We start from the raw sequence: 25,529 nt of genomic DNA, 5'->3' as shown, positions 1-25,529 counted from the left end.
TCGAGGAGAAGAGGCAGCATGTTTTTCTCTACTTTATTTTCTGTCTAACTTTGATTTTTTTTCAGTTATGGTTTTTGTTCATTCTGATTTTCATTAAGACAATAAATGATTCCCCCTTCTCTTCTCCTCTCCTCTCTTGCAGCATGGCCTTCTACTTGGAGGAGGTGATGAGCTGTACTCACTCCTTCCTCCTGGTAGTTTCTGGCTGGGTCTCTCGTCACGTGATCGGGGCCGTGTTGGTCTCTCTCCCTGCCGTCTCTGTCTTGTCCCACCTCACTTCAGGCGTCCAGCCGGAATCTCAGGTAAACACTCAAATTAAACTCTTGTTGTGATCAGAGAACAAAACTTCTTAAACATCCCAAATATCTTCTGGTTCACGGCCTCAAAATATTTGACACATTTCTCATCTGAAAGTATCTCAAGGAGAAGTTTAAAGTAAAAATGTAACCCTACTAAACTTGCACCGTCATAGTTGCTGCTTCTTGGTATCATTCAGAGAGATTGCAGTTGATGCTGCTGCCAAGGCTACTACTAAAGATGCCATGCTGGGACTAATAGTACTTGTATTGCTGCTGATTTAACCGTTGCTCCTGCTTTCATTGCAACTACTGTGCCTCTGTTGTCCCTGCTTTTGGAAGTATCTCTTGTAGTTGTAATGGTTTACTCTGACTGTTATCTCTAAGCCAATTTGAAACTCATCATGGTCTAAAACAGCCCATTAGCTGGTGTTAACCCGTTATTGTACCAGTAGAATGATCACGCATGGATTCTGGCACCAGAAATGTTGACTTTTCTTCTTTGAGTCCTGCATGTGTGAAGATTGAGTCACATTTGTTTTGCGGCGTTTTAAGTCAAGTGCATATCCAGCTCTGTATACGTTTGATTGGTATTTCAGGTTGGAGCCAACGGCTGATTGCAAGATGTGCATTGGTTTCATATCTTGTTTTTCCAACACCCGATGTCTTTATCCATTTCTCTCCCACCCTGCTCACTCCCTTGCCTCAGCTCTCGCCACCGCTTCAGGGCTCGCAGATCAAAGCGGCAGTCTCAGGGAGAGTTGCTAATTAGACATGCAGTTTTCTGGACTTTAATGCCTTTGAAGATGTTAAGACCCAATAACAGTGCTGGGTGAGGGGTTGTGGGGTGTTAAGGGGGGGTGGAAGGGCATGACAGGGAGAGGGGAGGATCTTATCTTGTCAATGTAATCGTTGACAACGTGAAAATGTCCCCAAATTAATACTGCTGTCTGCATGTTTTTGCATGAAAAGAGCTTTGCATATTTCTAAGAGCCCAAATCACTATGTTTTAGACTTTTACAAATCACATTATATTTCATTTATGTTGCTTTTGAAATTCAGGCTTAGACGTGACCACTAAGACCATGATTTCCCCCAACTATGACAAAACAGCTCACTTTTTTGGGTCAAGGATCCCTTTACAAAGCTACACCTTATGGACAAAAGTACTGGGCCACACCTCCTAATCATTGGCTTCAGCTGTTTCAGGCCCATTACCACAGGTGTATAAAATCAAGCCTCTGGCCGTACAGTCTGCTTTGGCAAACATTTGTGAAAGACTTTTTTGCTGTGAAAAGCTCCCTGTGTTCAAGCGTGGTACTGTAATAGCATGCTGCTGTTGCAACAAGTCTGTTTGTGAAATTTCTATCCTCCTAGATATTATATGATCAACTTTAAGTGGTATTATTATTGCAAAGTGCAAGTGTTTAGGAACCACAGCAACTCAGCCATGAAGTGGCAGACCATGTAAAGTTACAGAGCGGGGTTGCTGAGTGCTGCAGACTCATCAACATCGGCACAAAAACTGTGTGCCAGGAGTTTCACTGCATGCGTTTCCATGGCTGTTCAGCTACATGCAGGCTTTACAGCACCAAGCATCGGCTGGAGTGGCATAAAGCAAGCCACCACTGGACTCCTGAGCAGTGGAAACATGTTCTGTAGGGTGACAAATCATGCTTTTCTATCTGACAGTCTCGCTGAAGAGTCTGAGTCTGGAACATTCCAGTGAAGGGAACTCTTAATGCCTCAGCTTACCAACACATTTTGGACTATTCTGTGCTTAGGTTTTCTCTTCCAGCATGACTCTGCTCTAGTTTAGGTGGCCCAACACTTGCTCATGTGGTGGATTTCAATTTGAGATTGAACACACTGAAGTTTGTTCAGTGCTAAATCTTCAACATTGGTGAAAAACTCATTTTGACAGCATTGTTTTGAAATCCATCCTGTTATTTTCATGCTATATATAGAAGTAATCCCTGCAAGCCGAAGTGTAGGTTTCAGACTGCGCTGAACACTGTTGTAGACAGTTTTTACCCCTCAATCTTAAAAGGTTGATGGAGTATTGTTACTGTTGACACCCAAGTTTGTGAATACGACAACTCAAGGTTGAGGTGATGTAGGTTTTTTTTAAATTCATCCCTTAGGTGCGCCTACTAAAAATCTCAAACAAGTTTGAATCTCAAGGACCTTGAGTTCAAGACCAGAGTCAACTTTTCTGAAAATTGCCTAGGATTTTCAAATTAAGGTGCATCTATCAGGAAGCTTTTTTTTTTTTAAGTTTTATTTTTAAATTTTTCCTGCTTTATGCTCCAAAAGATGTCAGTGACAGACGATATTCCTAATAATGCCACCTTGGGCTGGGAATGCAACAGCACCACAGCTCCACCCACCTACTGTTCTAATCGTTTGCAAGGACCAGCCAATGAGAAGAAAAGATACTATAGTAAGGTCCAAGAATAAAATATGGAGTTGGAAATGAGCAAAATAGAATCCCTTTGATTGTCATAAAGGTCTATTTTGTGACAATAAAAAAAAATTGATTTAAAAAAAATTGTTCCATGAAATTATAGAGCTAGTCCTGAAAGTAGAAACTGAAAATGTCTGTGCACTTATTAAATAAATTCCCTGACTTGCTCTTGACATTTTAGGATATGATATTGTAGTTTTGGTGACATGATCCAGGGAAATGCCAAGGAAAAGGCAACAAGAACTGTAGAGAAAAATGTTTGCCGTGGGGGAAATGGGAAGCTAATTAATTCAATTTTATTTATATAGCAATAATTCACAAGGGTAATCATCTTAAGGCACTTTATAGTTGCAGTTATCTGAACTGAACTGTTGTACTTTGATCCAAAAACCTTCAAGCTTTTATCATATTTTATTCAATAAGCCTATGGATTGTCTTTGGGCTACAACATGCTGGCTTTGGCTCTGGTGGTGAAAGATGTAGTGTGATGCACTTGTGTTACACAACATAACCACTAAGTGCTTAAACAGAAAACCTGGATTTTACAGCTGAAGAGTAGCCAGTATTACATCATTACATCACTACGTGCTTAGTAGGTGTTTTTATAGCACATGCTTCAGTTGGATGTGCAAGAATTCTGTTGTTGTTGTTGTATTTGTTAAGACATTTGAATAACTAGCTTTTGTTTTTCCTCAGGTGACCATGTTCCTGTGCTGTGCCACCATCCTGGCCATCATCCAGTTTTGTAACTTCTGTCAGCTGAGTTTCTGGATGCGCTCAATCCTGGCCACTGCTACAGGGGTTGCTTTGCTGCTGCTGTTGTTGTGCAGTCCTCTGGATGGGAAAAGGTGAGACGCTAACTGCACATATACACAAACACTAAATGCAGGGTACTCTGTGGAATGCTATCATGAATTCCTATAAAAGGCTTAAGTAGTCAAGGGTAGTGTAGGGTAGAGCAGTGATTTCTAGCCAGCCCTTAATGTAAAACAAATTTGCACCTTTTGTGTTTAGTCTGTAGATCTCATGCCTATATTCACTACATATAATCCTCAATGTACAGTGTACTGACTAAAATGGCACAGTGTAAGTGGAGGTGTTCCACATTTTCTCTCCAGAAACAGCAGTTCAGATCAGTGAGAGTCAGCGGGAGAATAATCAATGTGTTTTGATAGAAAGGGAGAAGTCGTCTGTTAGAAACCGATGGAGACTTTTGCGGAGGGGAGAGCGGAGAGCTCGGGTGAAGTGTAGGATTCATCCAGAAATTATTCAAACATCATTCAGCTTTCAAACTGTTCTACCATATAAACACAGCATCTGTGTATAACAGCTGACCTGCAGGATGTAGAGAAGAGCATAAAAGGCTATTTGCCATCCAGTCTTAATGAAGTTACTGCAGCTGTGCCTCATCTGTAAATGCACACATTGCTCTTGCTTTTTTCTGCATGCTTCCGATCCGAGTCGCATTAATAGCTGCACATTTCATTATATTATGTAATTGATCTGATGGAGAGGAGGGAAAAAAGCAAAATACATGAGGGAGTTTGTGACATTGTGGGCATCTGTGTATGCACAGAGACACTGCAGAGGCTGTTGTGCTCCATTATGAACTGATCTCTGTGTACAGGATTAAAAATCTACGGCGCAAACTGCTCTGCTCGCTGTAAAACATAACTTTGCTGCCTTTAAAACATCCATAGCATGCATGCATTTTGTATTTGCAGTGAGATGACTTCTTCTCAGTTTCAATAAAATGCCACTATTAAAGAGGACCAGAAAGATGTGGGACTCGGCTCTAAACATTCAGGACAAGCGCTCAGTAAAGAGCTACAGGACAGAGCCAAAGTTTTACATGGCGCTTCCATGCCAACCATTCTCTCGTGCCAATTATCACTCCGATAATATCTCCCCCTGGCATTCCAAATTAACACTTTGAGCAGCAACTATCACCTCCACACCAGGCACAAAAGAAGGCAGGCTTTTTTCTTTCTTGTTTTTTTTTTTTAGCACTTTTTGCAGTTAATTGCCTCCTGCTGATCTTTTTAAATAGCATTTGTATTGTTAATTTTAAATACACTCACCTGCAAAATTTGCACTTTGGGAAAAATAAATTTCTAAAAAAACCCATCATGCAATCAATAGAACTACAAAAGTTATTGCAATTCTCTTTTAGTCTCAAAATTAACTCTGAACTTCTTTAGTAAATAATAAAAGTCCTTTTTTAATGCTAAAAAAAGAGGTTTGCATTGGTGCACTGAGTCTGCCCTGTTTGTCTGTGGCTCAGATTTGAATTTGTACTTTTTAAGCACTGTACCTGTAGCAGATTCTGCAACAAAAATAAGAATATCTACATCATATGCAGGGATTCAAATAGCGTTCAAGATCCAGTGAAGCAGTTCATCAGGAAAAATGTCTTTCCTCAGAATAATTTATAATTCATTTGTTTTGTGAGCTCCAGTAGATTTGTTTTCTTTGTGGAAAGGCTGCGATCAGCTGACCTGTGATGCTGCTGTAGATTTTGGGATTTTAACCACCCATCTATTATTTTGAAAATAAATTAGCATATCACTAGTTTGCCAAATAATGATGGGGTGATGTTACTTTTTGATTTCTTGAGTATCTTCCTGGCATCAGCTAGAAGGAACCCCGTACTATAGTAAATGAAACATGACCCTGCTTGATATTGTGGTGCATTAAGCCTCCTATCGTATTTAATTACTCTGTAATTGAAGATGTCGAAACACCATTTTGGCTTGTTCTGTCCACTTTAACCCCTGATTATATGCTGTCATGCATGCGTATTGTTTGTGTGCATGTGTGTGAATGTTCCTTGACTGGTCTTCTGACTGACACCACTCTTGTGTCTTTCAGCTCGAGTAATAACAGCTTACCAGTTCAAGGGTGAGTGTCTCCGTGGAAACAGAGGGGTTTGATTGATGACTGACATTTGAAGGGTTAACAGGAGCGACTGCTTTTTTTCTCTACTTGTCATAACTACAGCTCTCTCTAGCTTTAACCTATGCTCACACGGTCATGCTTTTTATTCGCCTATCCATCTCTCTCTCCTTCTCTGTTTTTCTCTTTGTGTGCTGCAGTAATAATGGCTGCAAATGCCAGTAGTGGTGGAAATGACTCATGCAGCTCATGCTGGCTTAAATCTTGTATGAGGGCTACAACTAAGCCTTAATCAAGGCCGCAGTAGAAAAAAATGAAAGTAGGGAACTGTTTCTTTGTATTCTTTGGTCTTTGTTGGCTCCTTTTCTGGGCATTCACGATACACCTGTTTATATTACAGTTGGATATGTAAACTTCTACATTGCATTTTTTATTTTAGTTTTATCAAGGGAATTACAAAAACAAAATGAAACAGCCAAATTCTCCATAATTTTTTTTCTCCCCATCAGTGATGGATAAGTGTAGGCCACAGCCTTTTACTGTGGCTACACTGAATGCCTGAAGTATGCATTTTACTTCTATTATAATCAATGGAAGTGGCTACACCAGACATGAGAGTATGTGCCACGGAGATCATCTTCTATTTTTTTTCATCTTTGCGTGAGATGCATGCAGTTATTGTACACAGACATGGGTCATAAAGCGTTGGTATGTTTTTTGCGAGAAAAACTTCAGCATCCACCTTTGCCAGTAGTCCAGCAGCTGGTGGTTACTTAGCAACTTAACATTAAAAAAGTCTGGGGATGTGGGGATAGAGACACGTCTAGACCGTTGTTAGGTCAGCTATTTTGAAGTTTTATGTAAATTCACTTTAATTTACATTTTCATCAGGACATAAAACTGCATGTATAGAATCACCAGTCAAATCTGAGTTGAAAAGACGAAAAAAATGTTAAAAAACTTACATGACTTTGCCCAAAAAGCGTTTTTCTCCAGGATATTATACTTAATAGTTATGCACTTACTGGCCACTTTATTGGGTACACTTTGATAGTACTAGCTTGGATAAAGGGGCACAGGGGCAAAAGGGGCAAAAATAATCAGGTAGGCTGTGGCATTTAAACAGTGCTAAACTTGTACTGAGGGGAACAAACCGTGTGAAGGGGAGCTCCCCACACCATTACACCAACAACAGATTGAACCACAAAGCAGGATGCATCAATGTTTTTTGTTTTTTTCACATTAAATTCTGACCCTACAATCTGAATGTTGCAGCAGAAATTGAGACTCATCGGACCAGGCAAAGCTGAAAACAAAGCACCTCTTGTTTTGCCTGTTACTCACATAGGCCTATGCAAAATAATCTCTGCAGGTGTGGTTATTACTATGTTATACATTCAATGTATTCACAGGGTTAGTTTGTGTACGATATGACACAGATCACACACAAGTAGTTTTTTCCCTCATTCTTTTATCTTGATCAAATAACTGAATTTCAATTGTACATCAGAACATCCCGACATCATCAGTTTACATGTTCTGCATTGAGGTGATCATGATAAATAACCCCTCAAATAATATTACATTGAGTATAACTTTTCTTATTCTAGTGCTAATTACAGCTTTTAGCTAAAGTGCATTATCAGATCAAAATTTACCAGGCATAAATCCTTGAATTTTCTTATCTGTCACATAAATCCATAAAGTGATTGGATGAAAATCACTTTGGATTTTTGTTTTTTAATTTTCAATCAGCCTTCATCTTCTTTAACTCAAGTCTAATTTCTAAATCTTCCAGAATTACTTTTGGCAAAAACTGCAGAGAAGCAGCAGAAACATGTTGTTTGCATTTGGAGATGGACACATGGAATTATAAATGTTGACAGAGTCAACTAATTGTGTCCATTGATTTAGATTTTTTTTCTGTGGTTGGGGAGTTATAACTGCCTGCTCTGCGATAAATCAGAATTTTAGTGCAAGTCCAAAATTATTCTCTTGCTCTTTGGTAACATTTGGACTCCAAAAATCTTAAATCAAATTTGATTAAGGCTAAACCAAAATTTCCCAGCATTACTGCATGTTATCTGGATTAAGCATATGTAACTTAAAAACTGGGCTAAGAACTTCAAGATATATGTTAAAACTTTATTGGCTGTAGAAATCTCCTTACCATCTTTTGTCTTTCAGTTCTCGTCTGATCATTTCTCCCATATGTCCCTCATTCTTTTCTGATTCTCCCATCATTTTCTTCCACAGACCAAACATCTCAACATTGAGTAAAGGCAGTTCAGAAAATGGTCCTAAGATATTTCCTGACCTTTTGATCTCAGAGGCCATCCTGGCCTTCTTCTTGCTTCTTCTCCTGGTATGGTTCCTCAATCGTGAGTTTGAGATCAGCTACCGTCTCCATTACCACGGCAACGTCGAGGCTGACAAGCACCGCACCAAGATCCAGATGATGCGAGATCAGGCTGAGTGGTTACTCGGCAACATCATCCCCATCCATGTCGCTGACCAGCTCAAGGTTTTGTTGCCATTTAAATTAACTATTAAACTTGAACTTAATCGTCTAAATACTGATCAATAAACAAACATTTTCTTGTTTTGTGTTCTCTGTAATCAACCATTATCAAGCAAATCCTGGCTAAATACAGCAGTAGTAGTTTTATCAGATAATGGCAGTTTCATTTACAATGAAATCTCCAACAATAAAATCTAAATTCATTCTGAATCTCATGTATACACAAGTTCAAACTATTGACTACAGTTGAAGATAGTTCTCTCTTGTGAGTTCATCATAACGTGAGCCTCTTCTCTCCATATATTTCAGGTGACCCAGAGCTACTCCAAGAACCACGACAGTGTGGGTGTGATCTTTGCCAGTATTGTGAACTTCAGTGAGTTTTATGAAGAGAGCTATGAAGGTGGAAAAGAGTGCTACCGTGTCCTGAATGAGCTGATTGGAGACTTTGACGAACTCCTTCGCAAACCTGAATTCTCAAGCGTGGAAAAAATCAAGACAATCGGGGCCACCTACATGGCTGCGTCGGGACTGAACGTCGAGCAGATGGCTGAGAATGAATCGGATTCTCCGCATGCTCACCTCATGGCCCTTTTCAACTTTGCCCTTGAGATGATGGGAGTCCTGGATGATTTCAACAAGAATATGCTAGGCTTCGGGTTCAAGCTCCGGATTGGATTTAACCATGGTCCCCTGACGGCAGGGGTCATCGGCACCACAAAGCTGCTCTATGACATCTGGGGAGACACAGTAAACATTGCCAGTCGCATGGACTCCACCGGCGTGGAGTGTCGGGTGCAAGTGAGCGAGGAAAGCCATGCTGTGCTCAGTGCCATGGGTTTAGAGTTTGACTATAGAGGTACTGTGAATGTTAAGGGCAAAGGTCAAATGAGGACTTTCCTTTACCCAAAAAGTGGGGAAAGTATATACCAGGATCAAGCGGAGCAGGCTGTCAGAATTGGACCATCGTCCGTGGTATTACCTGTCAGTGAGACTTCAGTTGCCCAGCCTGTGGCTGCCCCTTCCACCTCTTCCACTCCTCCCTCCTCTCTTTCCACACTCTCTACTCAACCCCAATGTGCTGTAAGGCCTCCAGGAGTAGGCCCTGAGCCTGTCTCAGTTAAGCCCACAGAAGTGAGGGAGGAAGGATATAGGGACGCTGGACAGCCCCCTGCCACAGACGTTCACACCCCTCCCCATTCTGAACTAGCCCCAGAGCCAAGTGGTGGGCAAGGCCCCTCCCAGGTGCAGCCAGCTCCTCTCGCGCTTCAAGAAGAGGAGGATGAAGATGAGGAAGCGAATGAGCTAACTATACTCAATGAGGAGTTTTATGCTCGTCTCTGATCCCTTCTGTCTCCTCCCGTCTCCTCCCGCTGTCTTCTATTCCTCTTACTGCCCCCAGCTGCTGCCTCCCCAGGACTGATTACAGATGTTGGCGGGATGTCTTTTCCTTTAAGCAAGTGTCTTTGGCATGGAAGATAGACTGGTCACGTCAAAAACAAAACCAGTGGATGCAGTGGCTATAAGATTGTACTTGATCTCTTTCATGGGAGTGTTGCCTGAGTCCTGGGGCGGGTTTTACCTGTGTTGAGCACAGCAGTTTATGATGGCGAACGAGCTGAAAAGGGGAAGAGGGATTTGTTGGTGGTGTTGTTGTTGATGCTTTTGTTATTAAGTGCCTTCAGGACTAGAACAGTGAACAAAAATAAGAATACTGAACAAGTTTTAACAATGTTAGACTACAGAACAAGCTGTGGTTTCTTATTTCATGCTTTTATTTTGAATGCAAGTATTTCTTACAGAAATCATTATTGTTGTGCCATATCAACTGTTTTAACTTGATCAAAGTCCTGACCTTACTTAAGGGAAAATGATTTTAGATTTTATATAAGTGCCAATGCAGCATGACAGGCGGAGCTGGAAACTTTGGGAAGAATGAGGGAATCACATGAAGCAGTGTTAATTTATGTATTGTGCTTTGACATCAGGGCTTAATACAGTATTCATTTGTGCCAGAGTCTCACTTTCAAGGGACATGCAGGCTGCAGAGATTTTAGTTCGTGTAGCAGCTCAATGCACATTTTAAGCAAAGGTCTTGCACAGTGTTTTTCTTTTTTTCGACCACTTGTATTCAGTAGTTATTACCAATAAATAGCTTTTAAGAAACTTTAAACAGAGCTGAGAGAATCAAAACCACAAAATCTAATCAGACAAGGGACTATAGATCTGGAAGAAAGGTGGTTTTAAAAAGTGAGACCATCACAAATGCAGGAAGGCACTTTAAATATACTGGGATCTGTCTTTCAGGCATTAAACGCTCACCTCTCACACATGTCCAATTTTACAGGTAGTGTAAAATTGTCTCGATGCGAGCTAGCTGATATTTCAGCTTTTTCTTTGATCAGAACCACTCCTTTATATGGCGGGCTGCTTGGAAGACCAAATATCTGTCTGGTGATATTTTGTATTTTTGTTTTGACCAAATGAAAAGAATGAAGAGGAAGCCAGCAGCGTGTTGGCCTGTCTTTGAATACAGCCACTATCCCATTTGCTCCTACTGGAATCCTGATAAATAGCCAAAATACGAGAATCACTCTTTCAAACTACCATAAATTCAGCACTCCCATTTACCCCACTCACATCCACACCAACAACACAGATTTCACTCATTATTAATTATAAGAGAGTCCTAATAATGCTGGCAGGTAGTATGATACTTGCAAGTAGGATAAAGGTCACACTTTCGAGGATGCCAATGTTCACATTTTGGACAGAGAGGACAGATGGTTTGAAAGAGGAGTGAAAGAGGCCATTTTTGTCCACTGTGAGCGACCATCTTTGAACAGAGGCGGTGGTTTACGACACCAACTGTCTGCCATCTATAATCCAGTTTTGAGTTCCCTCCCCAGACGCCTTAACGCCCACTCACATCCTGGGCCATCTGACCTCAGGAATTCACATGACAAGGTGGGGCCAGGTTTCACAATGAGCTCACCCGAAGCCCTGGCTGATTAGGTCCCACACCCGCTTTCACACCTTGGCTCATGTGATTAGAGGATCACCAGGGGGTCCTTTGTCCCTCTTTGGGGGGATACTCCCACTGGGTTCAAATCTGGGACTCTCGGCCATTTGACCTTAGAACTGAAGAAGCTTCTCGGATGAGAGGTGAAACGTCTTCAAGCAACTTAAAGAAGTCCAGACGCTTTTCTTTGCAAACTCCTTTGACTACAATGACCTGGATGACTGAGAACCTTCACAGACATATTGCCAGTGCTTTAATTTTGTTTTCATTGGAGTCAGTAAGACAAATACAGAATATCACCATGTCCTCCGATGAGGTGAGCGCTTGATACTCGAAGGATTTCAGGTGAAGTATAACTTTAAATGGGACTGTGAGGGACAATCACTGCGTAGTTCTTGGTCAGTGATGGGGTGCTCCACAGGCTGTTGGCGTCTGTGTCAGTTTAGAGATGTGTGACAATTTCCACAGTACTGTGTGTAAAACCTCAGACTTAAATCTTGTGACTTTTTTTTCGTTGCCTTCATTGCTAAAAGAAAAAAAAAATTAAACAATGGTCAGTCCATCCGTGCAGATTACCCAACAGATCATTGTCATCTGCCTTTATCTTTGTGATTTGCTGTTGAAAGATTGGGACTTATTACCTTGATCCTGTCAGTGTTTTCACCAATCGGGGCCTCTACTGATTCAATAAAATTGTGCCACTTTAATTGAGTGATTATAGGTGCAGTGCAGCCTAATCTAGCTGATTGTTTGTGGTGCCTGAAAGTATGACTGTATTTTTTTTTTTTTCAGTTTTTGGTTTCCAGAAAGTTTTTTTCTTTTTTTTTTTTTTTTTTTTACCAAGCTGTCATTATGCTGAGGATAGATTGTGATTGTATATTTGAGAAAATTAATGGTCATTGTGTGCAGGTTTAGTTTCTTTTTTGATAAATTCCAGATATTTTTTTGTGCTGCTTTCCAGTTCTTTCCTCCTGACACAAACCAGCCATCTGGAAAAGTGTGGTGGCGCTCCCATTAAATCGCTTGCTCGTTTCCCGTTTCTCTTTCCTCACTTCGTGCTTTGTCTTTTCTCCTGAAAGCACGTGTTTCTCTCTTATATTTCCTAAGTGTGTGAGAAATATAAAGTTTTACGTCAACTCAATCATATAAAAAAGACAGAAATGGGGACAGTTTGCTATTGCCTTATCCATAGATTACTCATTTTCAGCTTTCACCACATGTTTTAAAAATGAGTCAGCATTTGGGTTAGATGGCCTTTCTCTGTTCAGAAATATGTCCACATGCAAAAATGCCAGAATGACAAGAAGGATGAGTTATGTAGCTGTCGGGACCTGTAGCAAAACATGTTTATTTACCTCTTTCACTAAGCTCTCTGGACATACACAGCCTGTGCCTTTTGAATGTGGACTATGTTTTATCATAGCATCAATTATCATAACCGTTGTAGCATTAATACCCTGAAAATCCAAAGAGGTTTCTCCAGAAGCCGTCACTGCAGATGCTGAAATAGTTAAGAGTCCTGCTTTTGTTGCCCAGAATCATTATTTTTTGAAAGATTTACACTACTTGTGCATTTTCTCCACTTGCTCTTGTTTGCCAGATCTAATGAAGCATAGCACACAATGTAACACAAACAAAGGAGACTATCGAGTATCAGCTGTGAAGGAAAGTTCACCGTCTTGTTGCCTTGCGTTGTTAGATGATCTATGGGATTTTCAGGCCATGTGCCTGCAGCCCTACCATGCACAGCAGTGACACTAACTAGCCATAGATCTGAGGTGGCGTAGGAAGAACTCCACAGGTTCATGGGTACACAACCTCTCCGGTAGCACTAATCTGTACACACACACATGAATAAAATATTACACGCTGCTGACTTATGTGACCTGGGGTGCAGTAGGGGGAGATGTGTGTGAGTGAGACTTGTTTGCATGTGAGTAGTTTCCTTCTTTGCTAGTCCTCTCCTTATTTTTAGTTTGATTCTGTACTATACTGTCATCCTATTTCATTTCAATGTCATTCTACATATATGTTAATTATTATGCATAGATTTCCAGTATTCAGGAAATTCAAATCACTAAGCTTTGCTCATTTAAGGTTACCTGAATACTGTCCTTATTTGACAGTGTATTTATAAATGATTTGTTTCAGTTTTGGCAGAAGATAGTTCTCCAGTTTAAAAAAGGATAAGTTCATGGCATTCAGTCATCTCTTTTTTTTCCTTTCTTTTCTTTTTGCAGAAGTGTGATTCTGCTTTATGACAGAGAAATAAGGGAAATACATAAAGGCATAGAGTGTCAGCACTTAAGCATCACATTGTCACTCATTTTAAATTATGTCAGCTGCACGTCTTTTCATTATAATTTGCAAGTAAATTCTACCCGTATGTGTTTTAAGTTACACTGGGACAGATTTTAAACAGTGTTGTTTGATTTGAAATGTATTTGTTTAATGTTCATGAATGAGATGTATAATGTACGTTTTGTGCACATTACCCATGTATCATTTATCAACACGTGATAGTAATCTGTACACATTTGCACAAAGCACTCAGTGTTTGTACATATGCAGTTATTTTGTCACATATGATTTTTTTATACATGTGCATGTGTCAGATTCTGTCCAAAAACAATGAATAAGAGACACATATTATCAGATTGATTTATTGTGTGTCTGTTTGCTTATGTGTGAGTTATATGACTTTATTCCTCTTTTTTTCAGTATGAGAGAAATAAATCTCCAAGCGGAAAGCTTGGACTGTCTAGCATACTGTGACGTGTAAAGTTACATAGAGTTGAATTTCTGTGCATATAATGACTGATGACAGACTGTACTGTCATTTAGTTTTGTATTTGTAAAACTAAATAAGAGGTGAGGGAAGCAACTTAGAGATTCTCAAAAAGGCAACTTACAAATTGGACAGGTTTTAGGGAGGATTAGGCCTAACCTAAAAGGTCTCAAAATTGGAGACAGGGTTGTGATCTTTATCAGCAGCCAGCTGATGACTGAAGTTGGGGCACAGTTCATATTGACCAAGTGCATTTTAACTGCAAGAAGGTATGTTTTAATAATTTGTTGCAAACTGATAACAAAATTTAAAAGACAGTTAGTAAAATATGATTTAAAAAATGACGAATAAGTGGCTAGAAACTGAAAACTTTTGAGTATTTTTATTGTAGTCAAAAAAACTCCAATATCATGCAGAGATTCATATTTTTCCAGTTATTAAAGCAAATTCAGATCCTTGAAATGTACATTTTATATCTAATTTCTTTTTTCCAGAAAAAATCACGTGAGTTTGTAAAAATAAGGTAAAATATTTAAGTTTGCATTAAAACATCTTATAAATGATATTTCTTTTATATATTAATGTATATATTTTGCCCCAAGTTTACAAAAATAACTTACAACCCACTTGATCTTATCTTATAAAGTGCATGTGTGAATCACTGGTTGTGCTGTAGCGCCCCCAGCGGTCAGCGGTGATGGTGTTTTCACGTAGGGCGTGAATGCGCGGCCCCTCCCCCTCTACAGCCGATCTGGAAAAGAAAAAAAAACTTTTTTGTACCGAAGGAATCAACAGCCGCCATCTTGTCGTGGCTCGGAATTAGGATTTCGGTCCAACACTGGGTTTTACGTAGAAATCGAGCATCCTTCCCGTGGTATGACAGCGGCCTTCTGCCGAAAACGAAATCGTAATATCGCTTCGGAGACATTTTGTGCGAAAAAACGGGAATTGGATTGGTGGTCGTCGGGCAGAAAAGCTCCGTATATCTGATTTCCCCTTCAGAGTGCGGTGATTCAGCCCCTGTCGCCGTTCGGGAGCAGTATTGTTTACCGTGGGCAAGCGGAGAGCAGATCGTGACTTTCGAAGAGATTTGCAAAAATACGGCATTTTTATGCAATTGTGCATTTTTGTGGAGCTTCGCGCGATTTTTGCATGAAGAAATTTGACGTCACGCAAAATGGGTACTTTGAACATCTAGAAATTACGACTTTTCTCCCGGAATGCAGCAATCCACCTGATTTAACTGGATCGTCAGTGTGAGGCTCGATTTTTACATGGGGAATATTTTATTTTGGGGGTATTTAACAATAATAATGTGGGTGTTGGGTGTTGGATTATCATGGGGTGAATGGCGGTGGCGAAGCGGGGCGCTATTGCATCTCTTTTAAAAGACACCGACTCTCACGGCGAGGAGTAGCTAAACGCTAACAGTTACTTTAGCTGGTAGCAGGCAATTAGCTAGCTATTAGCCAGTTAGCCAACGTTAGCAGGCTGCCAGCTTGCTAACGTGCTAACCGGGAAGGTTTTTGGTGATTGAACAACTTTCTACTTATAAGCTAATCAGAATCATCAACTTGAGCGACCGGCCAGGCAAGATTTCAACTATGGCTGAAAACCTGCTGGATGCCGGACCTCCACTCTCTAAGCGGCCGAAGCTGAATTCACCTGCCCTGTCAACGTCTGATGGACAAGGTAAAGGCCTCGATACTGTCGGCACACACAAACCCAAATGTAATGAACATTTGCACTTAAACTTCTCTTTTACTAATGGGCATTAAATCAGCCGATCCCATTGATGCAACGTTACACGTTATCCAGTCGGTTGGGTAGCAGTTACTGTGGTTTTACCGCAGTGTTGTGGTTTCATTCTGAGGTGAGCATTTACTGCACCTACCCTTAATACGCAAATGCCAGTCTTGGTACAGTCGCCTTGACTTCTGCAGCAAACCTTAACACAATACGATCAGCACAAGAACTAACCTGAGCGTCTAAAGTGGTCACGGCTACAACAACTCTAACTTTAAATTACCTGCAGCAAAAATAAAACTTCTGCTATCTTGAGAGGTGTTGCATTAGCTTTGCATTACTGTACTGTAACGCTTTGAAAAACCACAAGACTAAAATGGCAATTATTTCTCGAATCAGGTGCAAGGTGGTGTTTTTTGTGGTAGCCTGACATTGCATTAACAGCAGGTACACATGGCATGATAGACCCACAGAGGTAACCTAAGCCCTAATTAGCTTAAATAATATTGTCTTCAAAATCACAAATCACATACCACTTAATGCCAATGTTTGTTCACCTGTTAAGACTAAGTCTGATGAAGTTTGCATCCATTTCCATTTATTTCAGGTACGATTTTAGGTGTGTGTAATCACGTGTCAGAGAAGAAAACGACTATTAACAGATACCGTTTTGGTAGCTGTGCCCACTTGGTTCAGCTTGCGGCTATAAAACAACAACAACAAAAAAACAACCCTCACTCATCCCAATGGCCACTCCATCCATCCCTGAGCAAGCCTATATAGCCACACTCAGTCTGGATGGTGCTAGCTTCCTTTAACTTATTGAATTCTTGCAGAGAGTGCAGATATGGTTATAACGTCACATATCTCAGCAGACGTGGGCACTGCTGAAAATAAATGTGTAGGAATGCAAGATAGAAATCTGTATGTGGCTCTGAGTATTGGAATTTGAGTGATTAGGAAATGCCTGTCTTGTATCTGTCATTTCTTGTAATTGGAAAGCAAAGATTGGGGATGTGAGTTCCCACCTGGCCCTAAAAAATCATTTTTATTATAAAACAAGACTAGTGCTTATTTTAAATCAACTTTTTGACTTGTTCTTCCAAACTTGATAGCTGAAATTATAAAGTCATCTGGAGACTTAAAAAAAACCCTTGAGTAACGTGTCTTTTTCTTTCATCTGATTGACTCTGCGTGTTTTTGTTGAGGTGCGTCATGGGCACTTAATGAAAACCTGAGTTATTGCAGCACTCTTAACCCGTCTGCAGTACTGTGTGGTAAAGGTGGAGTAGCTGAACTGCATTTCTGCAGCGCTCGCTGTTTCTGTGATGGGAAAATGTTGCTCCTGGTGTGAAGATACAAAAATGAGTTAATTTCATATCTTCAGCATAATCAGAAAGTAATGTATGCTTTACATGCAGAAGCACCCCGAATTACAGTTAAACTAGGGCTCGGCAATTAACCAATTTATAATTTCAATTCCTGATTTTGTGTTTCAGTGAAAACAAAGTGTTGGGGATAAAACAGTGGCCCTTTTAAACTTATTTTGACTGCAAAGGTCTCTCTCTCTTTCTTATTTTTCTCCCTTGTGCTGTACATGAAGCACAAACCTTTCATTTATAGTGCATATTTTTGCTGTTTGGTTCACTTCACGCCACAATGACATTTTAGCTGGAGCCCAACGTTAACAGCATCTCTCTAGAGTAGTTAAAAATCTCAATGTTTCCATTGGTGAACTTGTTGAATGATCATTAGCGGTTACATTTTTCACTGTATCACTCAAGGTCCTTCACCTGGTCTGTTTTCTGTGCAACAGTTACACTTCCAAACATCCCCTGGGGATTTTTCACAAGTTTACAGACTTTACGGTCAAGAATACCCATTAGTCTGGGCCTAACATGTACTACCAGACTCCCATGTGTCCTTCCTGCTCCTTTTGCCCATTGTTTTGGTTTTAATTTTTTTTTTTTTTTTAAATTTAAACATATGAAAGGCTTCTGTGAAAATACACTGCATCCAAAATCCTTTTGATGTGGGTAAAAACTCTGACGTACTGTATTAATCAAAGTCATCTTGATTATGATTTTTGCTGTAATCGAGGCACATTAGATTACCACGTAAAAGTCCTATTTGTTTAGCTGGTGTCTTGTATGTTTGCTTTTTAACCAAGAACTGGAACTTTAGGGCCCAGAAAAGAAACATTAAACTAATGTGTTTTGCAACGGTATCGTTTACAGTGTGTGGTACAGTAACATGTTGGAAACAAAAGAAAGCTGTTTTTAGTGTAGATGCCATTAAGGGTAACTCTTGGCCCTCTGTTAGTGAAGTGCTGCTATCAAGCCTTGAGCTGAGGATTTTTGTTTTGACCACCTTTAGCGTTTTTGAGACCAGACTTGACTTGCAAGCAGCGAGTTTGACTGTCAATCCATATGACTGACAAGTTGCTAACTAATAGGCATATCCTGGATAATCCTCCTTTCTAACTCTTAGAATGACCATAATTTACACAATAAAGTGACTGAGCCCTTAAAATGATCACCAATTTATTTTTACTATGAAAGATAGCCATGGGAGTTTTTTTTTTTTTTTCTTCTTTTCTGCCAAAAAAAGTGGAAGTCTTTTGCGACTTTGGGGTCTCCCTGCTAACCATTAAAAAGAATCAAGGCACTTTTGTTTTGACTTTACTCTCACACTTGGTTGCTCTTTTTTCCGGCTGTGGATTAGGAAAAGGAGACCTAGGACAGCAACGCTTAAAGTTGGGACATGTGTGACTAGTCAGTTAGCTGTTGAAATGTGGCTACTACTGCTAGTCGGCGCCAGAAATATTAGCTGGGTTAAATGGCGTCTAGCCATTGAGTAGTGCTGCACATTTCTGCTGCTAACGCAAGTAACAATAATCACAGTGGTTTAGAACCATATACAGTGCAGAACATATTTTAAATTTCATATGATTGGAGTTCATTCCAAGCTGAAATACTCATTGAGCAACATAAGTATGTTTACTTTTGATGCTACATTTGTTTACACCGTCATTAAAGGCATTACATATATAATCTGTCAAAAAGGTGTATGGATTACTAAATTTGTGGTATTTATTATTTGCTGACTTTAAGCCCAGCCTCACGTTCTACATGTAGCCAGAAAAAATAGTTTTCCTGTGTCTGTCATTTGCCTCATTGTTTGATTTTGTCAAGTCTCCAAGAAAAATGAGCTGGAAGACCTTTCAGGAACAATGGCAGTCACAACATCAGTGCTTATAAATTACAGCAGCTATCACACATGACAGAGGCACCACATGTCTGTAATCAATCAGTAAACCTGCCACGCCCCCTCTTTATACTTTTTGCCAGTTGCAGTTGGGACTCAAGGGACCCCCATGGGACAGTGCAGGGCAGCAGTAACATCAGCTGTAAATTACTGCAGATAAAGAGCTGGCTTTCCCTCTTTGATGACAATCATGCCTGGAGCTTTATATGTGGCACCCATCTGCCCTAACATTTGGCCTTTTCCTCGTTTCCTTTTCCTAACATATAGCCTGGTTTCTTGTATGAGGAAAAATGGCCAAATTTTAAAATGAAATGACAGCACTAACATACACTGTTGTTCTCCTTGTGATGTCTATATGCGTGAGCAGTACTATTTAAACCTTTGTAGAGATGGGAATTGAGAACCAGTTCCAGCTGAGATCTGTTTCCAAATTGTTCACTTAATTGCAATCATATGACTCCATGATGTATGTATATATATTTTTAATCACCGCTGGCATGTTTTTCTGTCTCTCATACAGTGCAAAATTTTAATGTCAAAGTTATGGTGATGAGGCTTTTCCACACCTAAGATGAATGGAAGTCATCTTTTTTTTTTTCTCTCTCTCATGGAGAAAACTGGCTAAGATGAAAAGTCAAACATATAAGCAGAATCAGTAATGGTATTTGTCTTAGCATTATCCACACCCTTAATAATGGCAGCTGGTAAGGAAGCAAGACCAGAGTATCGGATGGTACGATTTAGTTTTGTTTCACAGTGGACAACGGGTCAGAAAAAATGAGTTAAAAATGGTTTTAATAAAGAAAACAATTTTTGCAGTTCAGTGATTGGTAGAACATTCTCTTTATGCCTGTAATCGATACATGTAGTCAAGTATTTCGTGCATTTAGGGAGGTTTTTTTTTTTTTTTTTTTTTTAGTTGCTGTAGCAGAACAAACACGTGCCCCCGTCTTTCTATTAAGGCCATCTGTCACCCCACAGAACCCTTTTCTACCCCTTTTATCCACAAAAAATGGTGGTTTTGCACACAGGTTATATTACGATATCTTTAACCTTTTGACTTATTTTAATGAAATAAGTTTTTTTGAATTCATTGTTAAAGATTCATAGTCACTATATTTTTATTCTAACGTCCCTGTGGATTTTCTCATGTTTTTAGTGATAACTTTTCTCTCTGTAAATATGTAGGTTGGGCCTCAGGATATCTGTGTCTGTCTTAAGTTAGGAAAGCTGAAATTTGTGCTGAAACCTAAGAAAAATTAATATTTGATACTTGTTCGCATCTTAGTTCTGTTTCAGTTGTCAGTCAAAGATTTGTCAGGGACCTCCTGACCCTCATACATCCAGTTTCTTGCTCGCTTCTGATCAAATGGCACTTATAATATCTAAAAGGACAGGCAGTAAGCTCGCAATGCAGCCACTGATTGAGGCATTTATCCCTGCGCCTTGGGCAACCAGAGAAATCATGAGAGAAAGATGGCGAGGATCAGCAAAATGGATAAAGGCAGATGAAGGGAGTTATTACGACCAACCTACTGCTTTTAGCTGACTTAATAGGCATTTAAAAAAAAGGGCTACATGGTATTTTAAATGCCACTCATTATTCATGTCTGTGCTTGTATTTAAGCTTAAACAGACCATTTGACTGTTCTATTTTTGCTAATTTTACTTGGAACAACTTTAGCTTCATGAGGTAGAGAAGAGTTAGACTGAAGCTCAGTATGTGTTTTGTGTTTGCAGAAAACCTAGAAAACTAAACTAATTAAATCCCCAAGAGGAAGTAGGAGTACTTTAGGAGCTCCACATGACTATAATTTTACCAATGGATGACGTTTCTGGTTGTATTTTCTTAAGACAAACAAAATCCACTGAGTGGCTTTAGAGGTGAACAATACTATCTCTTCCTGATGATTCAAGCAAGCCAAACTAACAGATCACTGAATCATATTGCAACCACAAATGATGTAATGAGAATGCATTTCTAAACTGAGTGCAGACTTCAAAAACTCAGTTTCCTCTGTTGTCATCAAATCCCCCCAAAGCAACCAGCCAAGAGGAAACACACCTGTGGGTCAGATATCATGTATCCAGATGCAGATTCCATGCAGGTGTAAATGGATCTTAACTGCTGTTGCTAAATTAGTTGGTAAAAAGACAAAGGTCTTTTCACCGTAGATGAGATGAATATGTAATAATTGGTATTTGTTAAAAATGGGGAGAGAAGAGAAGTCTTCCTGTTACAGATCCACATTCACTCTCTACCAGAGACAAAACTGAGTGTGCTTTAGATAGAAGAAATTCAGTATAGACCAAACATTTCCTGCCGCTCTACATTGAAAACCCCCCCAAAAAAGTTTTTCTGGCACTAATTGGCAAAGGAAGCAACATTAAAAGTCTAGTTGACTAGTTGCATGCACACTTATTATTGCTACTGCCTCTTGGGATAATTTGATATCTAGTTAATGCATTGGACTTAATAAAATGAAGTGTCATTATTACTCTGCTCTTAAAATTTACTTGCGCCTCTTAGCTGTACTCTGCTTTTTTCTTTTATCAGTATGTTTGTGCTTGCCTTCAATGTAGAAACTGGTGATTTCAGCCACCAGCACATGTTCAGACAAAGGAGAGAAGACACTTCAGAATTTGCTTTAAATGACAATTCTGATACGGCTGAGTACTAAATTCAGCCAACAGTCATTTTCATGTTCTCTGTTTTTGACCTGGCGCAGGCTTGCTAAGTGGACTGTAAACAAAGTTATTGCAGTTTGACTATTGTCTGTAATAGAGGCTAGTCTCGTGTTAATCATGAAGGTCTGTAACTTTTCTTGACAATTTTTTTTTTTGAGTCTCCGGGCAAAATCAGTATTTATTTACACAGGGAAGACATTTTCCTCTGCTGTTCTTTCCAACTGTTGTTATAATGGCATACTTTCTTGGAGCATTTATTACTGCAAAAAGGAAACTTATGGTAAGAGTCCCTTTCCACTATCAAGTGGATTTGTTTTGCTATTCACCATATTATATTGAGCAACAATTAAGAGAAGCCATGTTGCACCTGTCACTCTCGAGACCATACGCACATGGCTTTAGGGCAAGATGAGAGAAATCTCCAGGCGGGACCACTGCTGGGGCTGCTTTTGTAGATATTTATAGCCATTACCTCAAGACAGTAGCCATTACCCTCCCAAGTCAGCTATGGGAGGATATAAAGGAGCTTTATGAATGAATTTGTGAAAAGTTGACAAACTGATTTGTGTGTATCCACTGTTGAATAAATGAAGCACATTGTTTCTCCAGTTACATATTTTTGTTGTTATATTTGCACTCATGTAAATGAACCTTCTTTATCTGTGGATGTTTGGTTTTCTTCTGGCTTTGAGACAGTGAAATGATGTGGAAAGTGAAATGTAATCGACATTCCCATGTGAACATTTTGATGTGAATTCTCTGGACGGTTATCACATCAATTCGCACACTGGTTTGACTTTATGCAGACTTTGTCCAAGGGAGCTTTTATTGTAAAGTCCAATTTAAACTTTTGCATTTCCACATACAGTTCCATGGATTATGTCTTTAAAAAACTTAAGGGCTGCAGTGCATATGTTAAAACAGTTAATGCCCCACCTTCCCCCTCCTTATGGTTGGGGTTCCCCAGACTGCATGTGGCCATACCCAACCAAAACATTGCTTTGCATTTTTGGTATCCAGCCAACAAGCTTAGGGGCAAGGTTGGGGTGTGTGTGTGTTTGTGTTTAGATCTCCATTTTGAAATGAAAAATGCAATGCCAGGCCTCAGCGTATGTAGTTGAAGTGAATACAGCTGCTTGGAGAGCATCCATGTGCCTGCCTGATAGACAGCATGGGCTGAGAGGAGTGAGGGAGAAAAAGATGGATTGTCCCTTCAGCCTTAAACAAGCTTCCTCCACATGGAGCACCTGCGTGCCTGATGCCGGGGACAGACAGCGAGCTAGCAAGGCAGATCTGCAAGCCTGTGTTTACTCAGGGAAGTGTGTAGGCCAAGTGCCCTCATTAAAGCCGGGATCCTGACTGAATCTCAATGAAGACATCCAGCAGCAGTGCTCAGTCCTGTAGGATTAAGGTCCTGTTCATCGTATACTGAAAAGTGATTTGCTTAACAGTGCATTTCATACAGTGATATTTCTTGGCTTTTATTACTTCCAGTTGCACAAATTCAGTAAATTGGTGCTTTTGTGGAAGATAGACCATTGCATACATTCCAGTTGTGTCCTCCACTCTTTACACAAGACCAACAAACAGCTCCACAACATGCTTTTGAAGAAACAAGTTAGCGGAATAAGATTATAGGTAATAGTTCTACTCTCATCAGGCATGTTGTACTGATAAGGCAAGTTAATGTCACTTATAGAGGGAAATGAAAACTGAGAGCTGCAGGGTTCGAAGCATGTTTCTTTGGTGATTTTGTGCCATTAGGTGAACTTGTGATCAAGACTGTGCAAAAGTGATCTACAGTTTGTCCAGAGAGTTGATTTTTCTTAGTGATGCGAAGCTGTAAGGCATGCACAGCTCCTGTGCTTTTGTCACCATGTTAATCATGAATTCTCAAACAAATCGTGGCTCCCTAGGCTCTCACCATTATGCTCACACCTCTGGATGGTGCGACACAAATATTCCTACGCCACCCAGCAGGAACCCCGAGTGCTGCTGGATTCTCTTGTCACACTGTGTTTGTCAGCCAGTAGCAATGCTTTATCACGGTTTATGCTTATTTTGTCTTGCACTGCAAGGGACAAGGCCACAGTGCAGCAGCAGTTAGCATGTTGGCTCATTAATATTTCATAATTAGAATGTTTGTGAACACTTGGACTGAGACCAAGGGTCAACTGAGGAGTAAGAGCCTTTTTTTTTTTTTTTTCTTTTTTAAACACAGCAGGATTTTTCATGGCTTAGCCTTTGGGTGGTGATTACAGTCCATTAACTAAATGTACTGAATCTGTTATTTGATAAGAATCATGTTTTTCTCCTTTTCTGATAATTTGATAAGGAAATGCCTCTGATTCTCATAAAAATGAAAACCATAACTGACAAAAATGGTTACAAAGTTTTATTACCATGCTGGCTATTTTTCTGCTCTGGTTGGAATCTTTATGGTGGGGACTCAAAACTGTTAAAAAGTAGAAAAAAATCTTCCCAGTGTCATGTGTTGCATTGTAGAATCAGTTGCCAGCGGTAGATGAGAAGATCTAGATACTCCGGTACTCAGTGATTCGAGTACTGGCTTATTTGAAGCAGAGAAGAATGAATGCTTGGCACTGATTCACATGGTTGTATAAAACATTTTGTGACATTTTGCTTCTTTCCCTTCTCATAGATCTTGGGTCACTCTCCTGGGACGATTTAGAGAATGACCTTCCAGATGAGTTGATCCCCAATGGAGGTGATATTAGCCTGATGGGCGGGATGCCTTCAAATGGTGGAGCAGCACCTGGAGCTGGCGGACCAGGAGGCACCCAATCAGGACTTGGCGGCGGCAGTGCCTCTGTCGTCCCAGATGCAGCAGCCAAGCACAAGCAGCTCTCAGAGCTCCTTCGGGCTGGTAGCACTTCTAATTTAGGCACAGCTAGCCCTCAGCCAGGCAGCATGGGGCCACAGTTAGGAGCACCGCTGGGTAAGAGCCCTCTTGGCCAGGGCTCCCCCAACAACCACCCGTCCCCTCAGGCCCAAAAAGCGGGAACCCCAACTGGAGTAGCAGGACAGAACAACAACAATAATACTGCAACTATGGGCTTGAACACAACTGGGTTCAGTCAGGCAATGATTAACAACAACCAGGGCCATACTGGACTCCTGAACCAGGGAGGACAACCGCAGCCTGGGCAGGTTATGAATGGTGGCCTCGTACCTGGAGCTGGGAGAGGACGTGGGGCAGGGGTAACAGGCATGCAGTACCAGGGACAGACAATGCAGGGAACTGCAACAGGACAAGGAGGATCAGGTAGTGCACTGGCAGAGACGCTCACACAGGGAGGGCAACAGATGGGAGCTCACACTACCCTCAGTACTGCTCAGCAAGCAGGCAACATGAACAAGGTGAGTGACAGTTGACTGAAAAGCTTGTTAATGTCATCATTTTTGCATCTTGTCATTCTGGCCCCAGTGCATGCTGTGATCCTTGATTAATTGACGCTAACATTTAAGCCAGTAAAATTATTTTTAGCCCCCCCCCCCCCCCCTTTTTAAAGCTATGTGCAGGTGGGATTTGTTGAGCCTGGATAGGATTACTATGCACAAATGTTCGCCCTTATTTGGGTGTGAAAGCAACATCATTGGACAGAAACAACCTTTTATGTGATCACCTTGTGGAGCTTTAAAACTGTGCTCAAGGATTTTTTTATTTTTTTTTACTACAGTGACACAGCAGAAATGAAAACTGCTCTATGAAGTTTATGTTGTAAACAAACAAAGGTTTTGTTTCTCCCTAAATATATGGCATGTCTTTAAAGATCCACCACAAAACCATGGTAAATGTTCTGCTACCTCAGAAAACA

At 40.3% G+C, this 25,529-nt stretch overlaps 2 protein-coding genes across 6 annotated transcripts in view; both read left to right on the top strand.

Annotated features, from left to right (window-relative positions):
• The window catches only part of adcy9 (adenylate cyclase 9), a 40,523-nt gene extending 29,477 nt beyond the window's left edge, over positions 1 to 11,046 (top strand). The window contains exons 8-12 of one of the 2 annotated variants that reach the window (XM_039613602.1): positions 143 to 302; positions 3,460 to 3,611; positions 5,635 to 5,664; positions 7,915 to 8,182; positions 8,489 to 11,046. In XM_039613602.1, the coding sequence (XP_039469536.1) occupies positions 143 to 302; positions 3,460 to 3,611; positions 5,635 to 5,664; positions 7,915 to 8,182; positions 8,489 to 9,523 (1,645 nt within the window). In that variant the 3' untranslated portion in view covers positions 9,524 to 11,046. The remainder of the gene's footprint in view (positions 1 to 142; positions 303 to 3,459; positions 3,612 to 5,634; positions 5,665 to 7,914; positions 8,183 to 8,488) is intronic. The other variant, XM_039613603.1, reaches the window with a different exon arrangement.
• A 3,736-nt stretch (positions 11,047 to 14,782) lies between these two features.
• crebbpa (CREB binding protein a) overlaps positions 14,783 to 25,529 on the top strand; it is a 41,436-nt gene continuing 30,689 nt past the window's right edge. For all 4 annotated transcript variants that reach the window (XM_039613545.1, XM_031727474.2, XM_039613544.1 and 1 more), the window contains exons 1-2: positions 14,783 to 15,681; positions 24,353 to 25,071. In XM_039613545.1, coding sequence (XP_039469479.1) covers positions 15,594 to 15,681; positions 24,353 to 25,071 — 807 coding nt within the window. In that variant the 5' untranslated portion in view covers positions 14,783 to 15,593. The remainder of the gene's footprint in view (positions 15,682 to 24,352; positions 25,072 to 25,529) is intronic.

The sequence above is a fragment of the Oreochromis aureus genome, linkage group 6 (genome assembly GCF_013358895.1).
Source record: "Oreochromis aureus strain Israel breed Guangdong linkage group 6, ZZ_aureus, whole genome shotgun sequence".
NCBI classification, from domain to species: Eukaryota; Metazoa; Chordata; class Actinopteri; order Cichliformes; family Cichlidae; genus Oreochromis; species Oreochromis aureus.
Note: the sequence above shows the minus strand (reverse complement) of the source record. Positions and strands in the feature narration are given on the sequence as shown.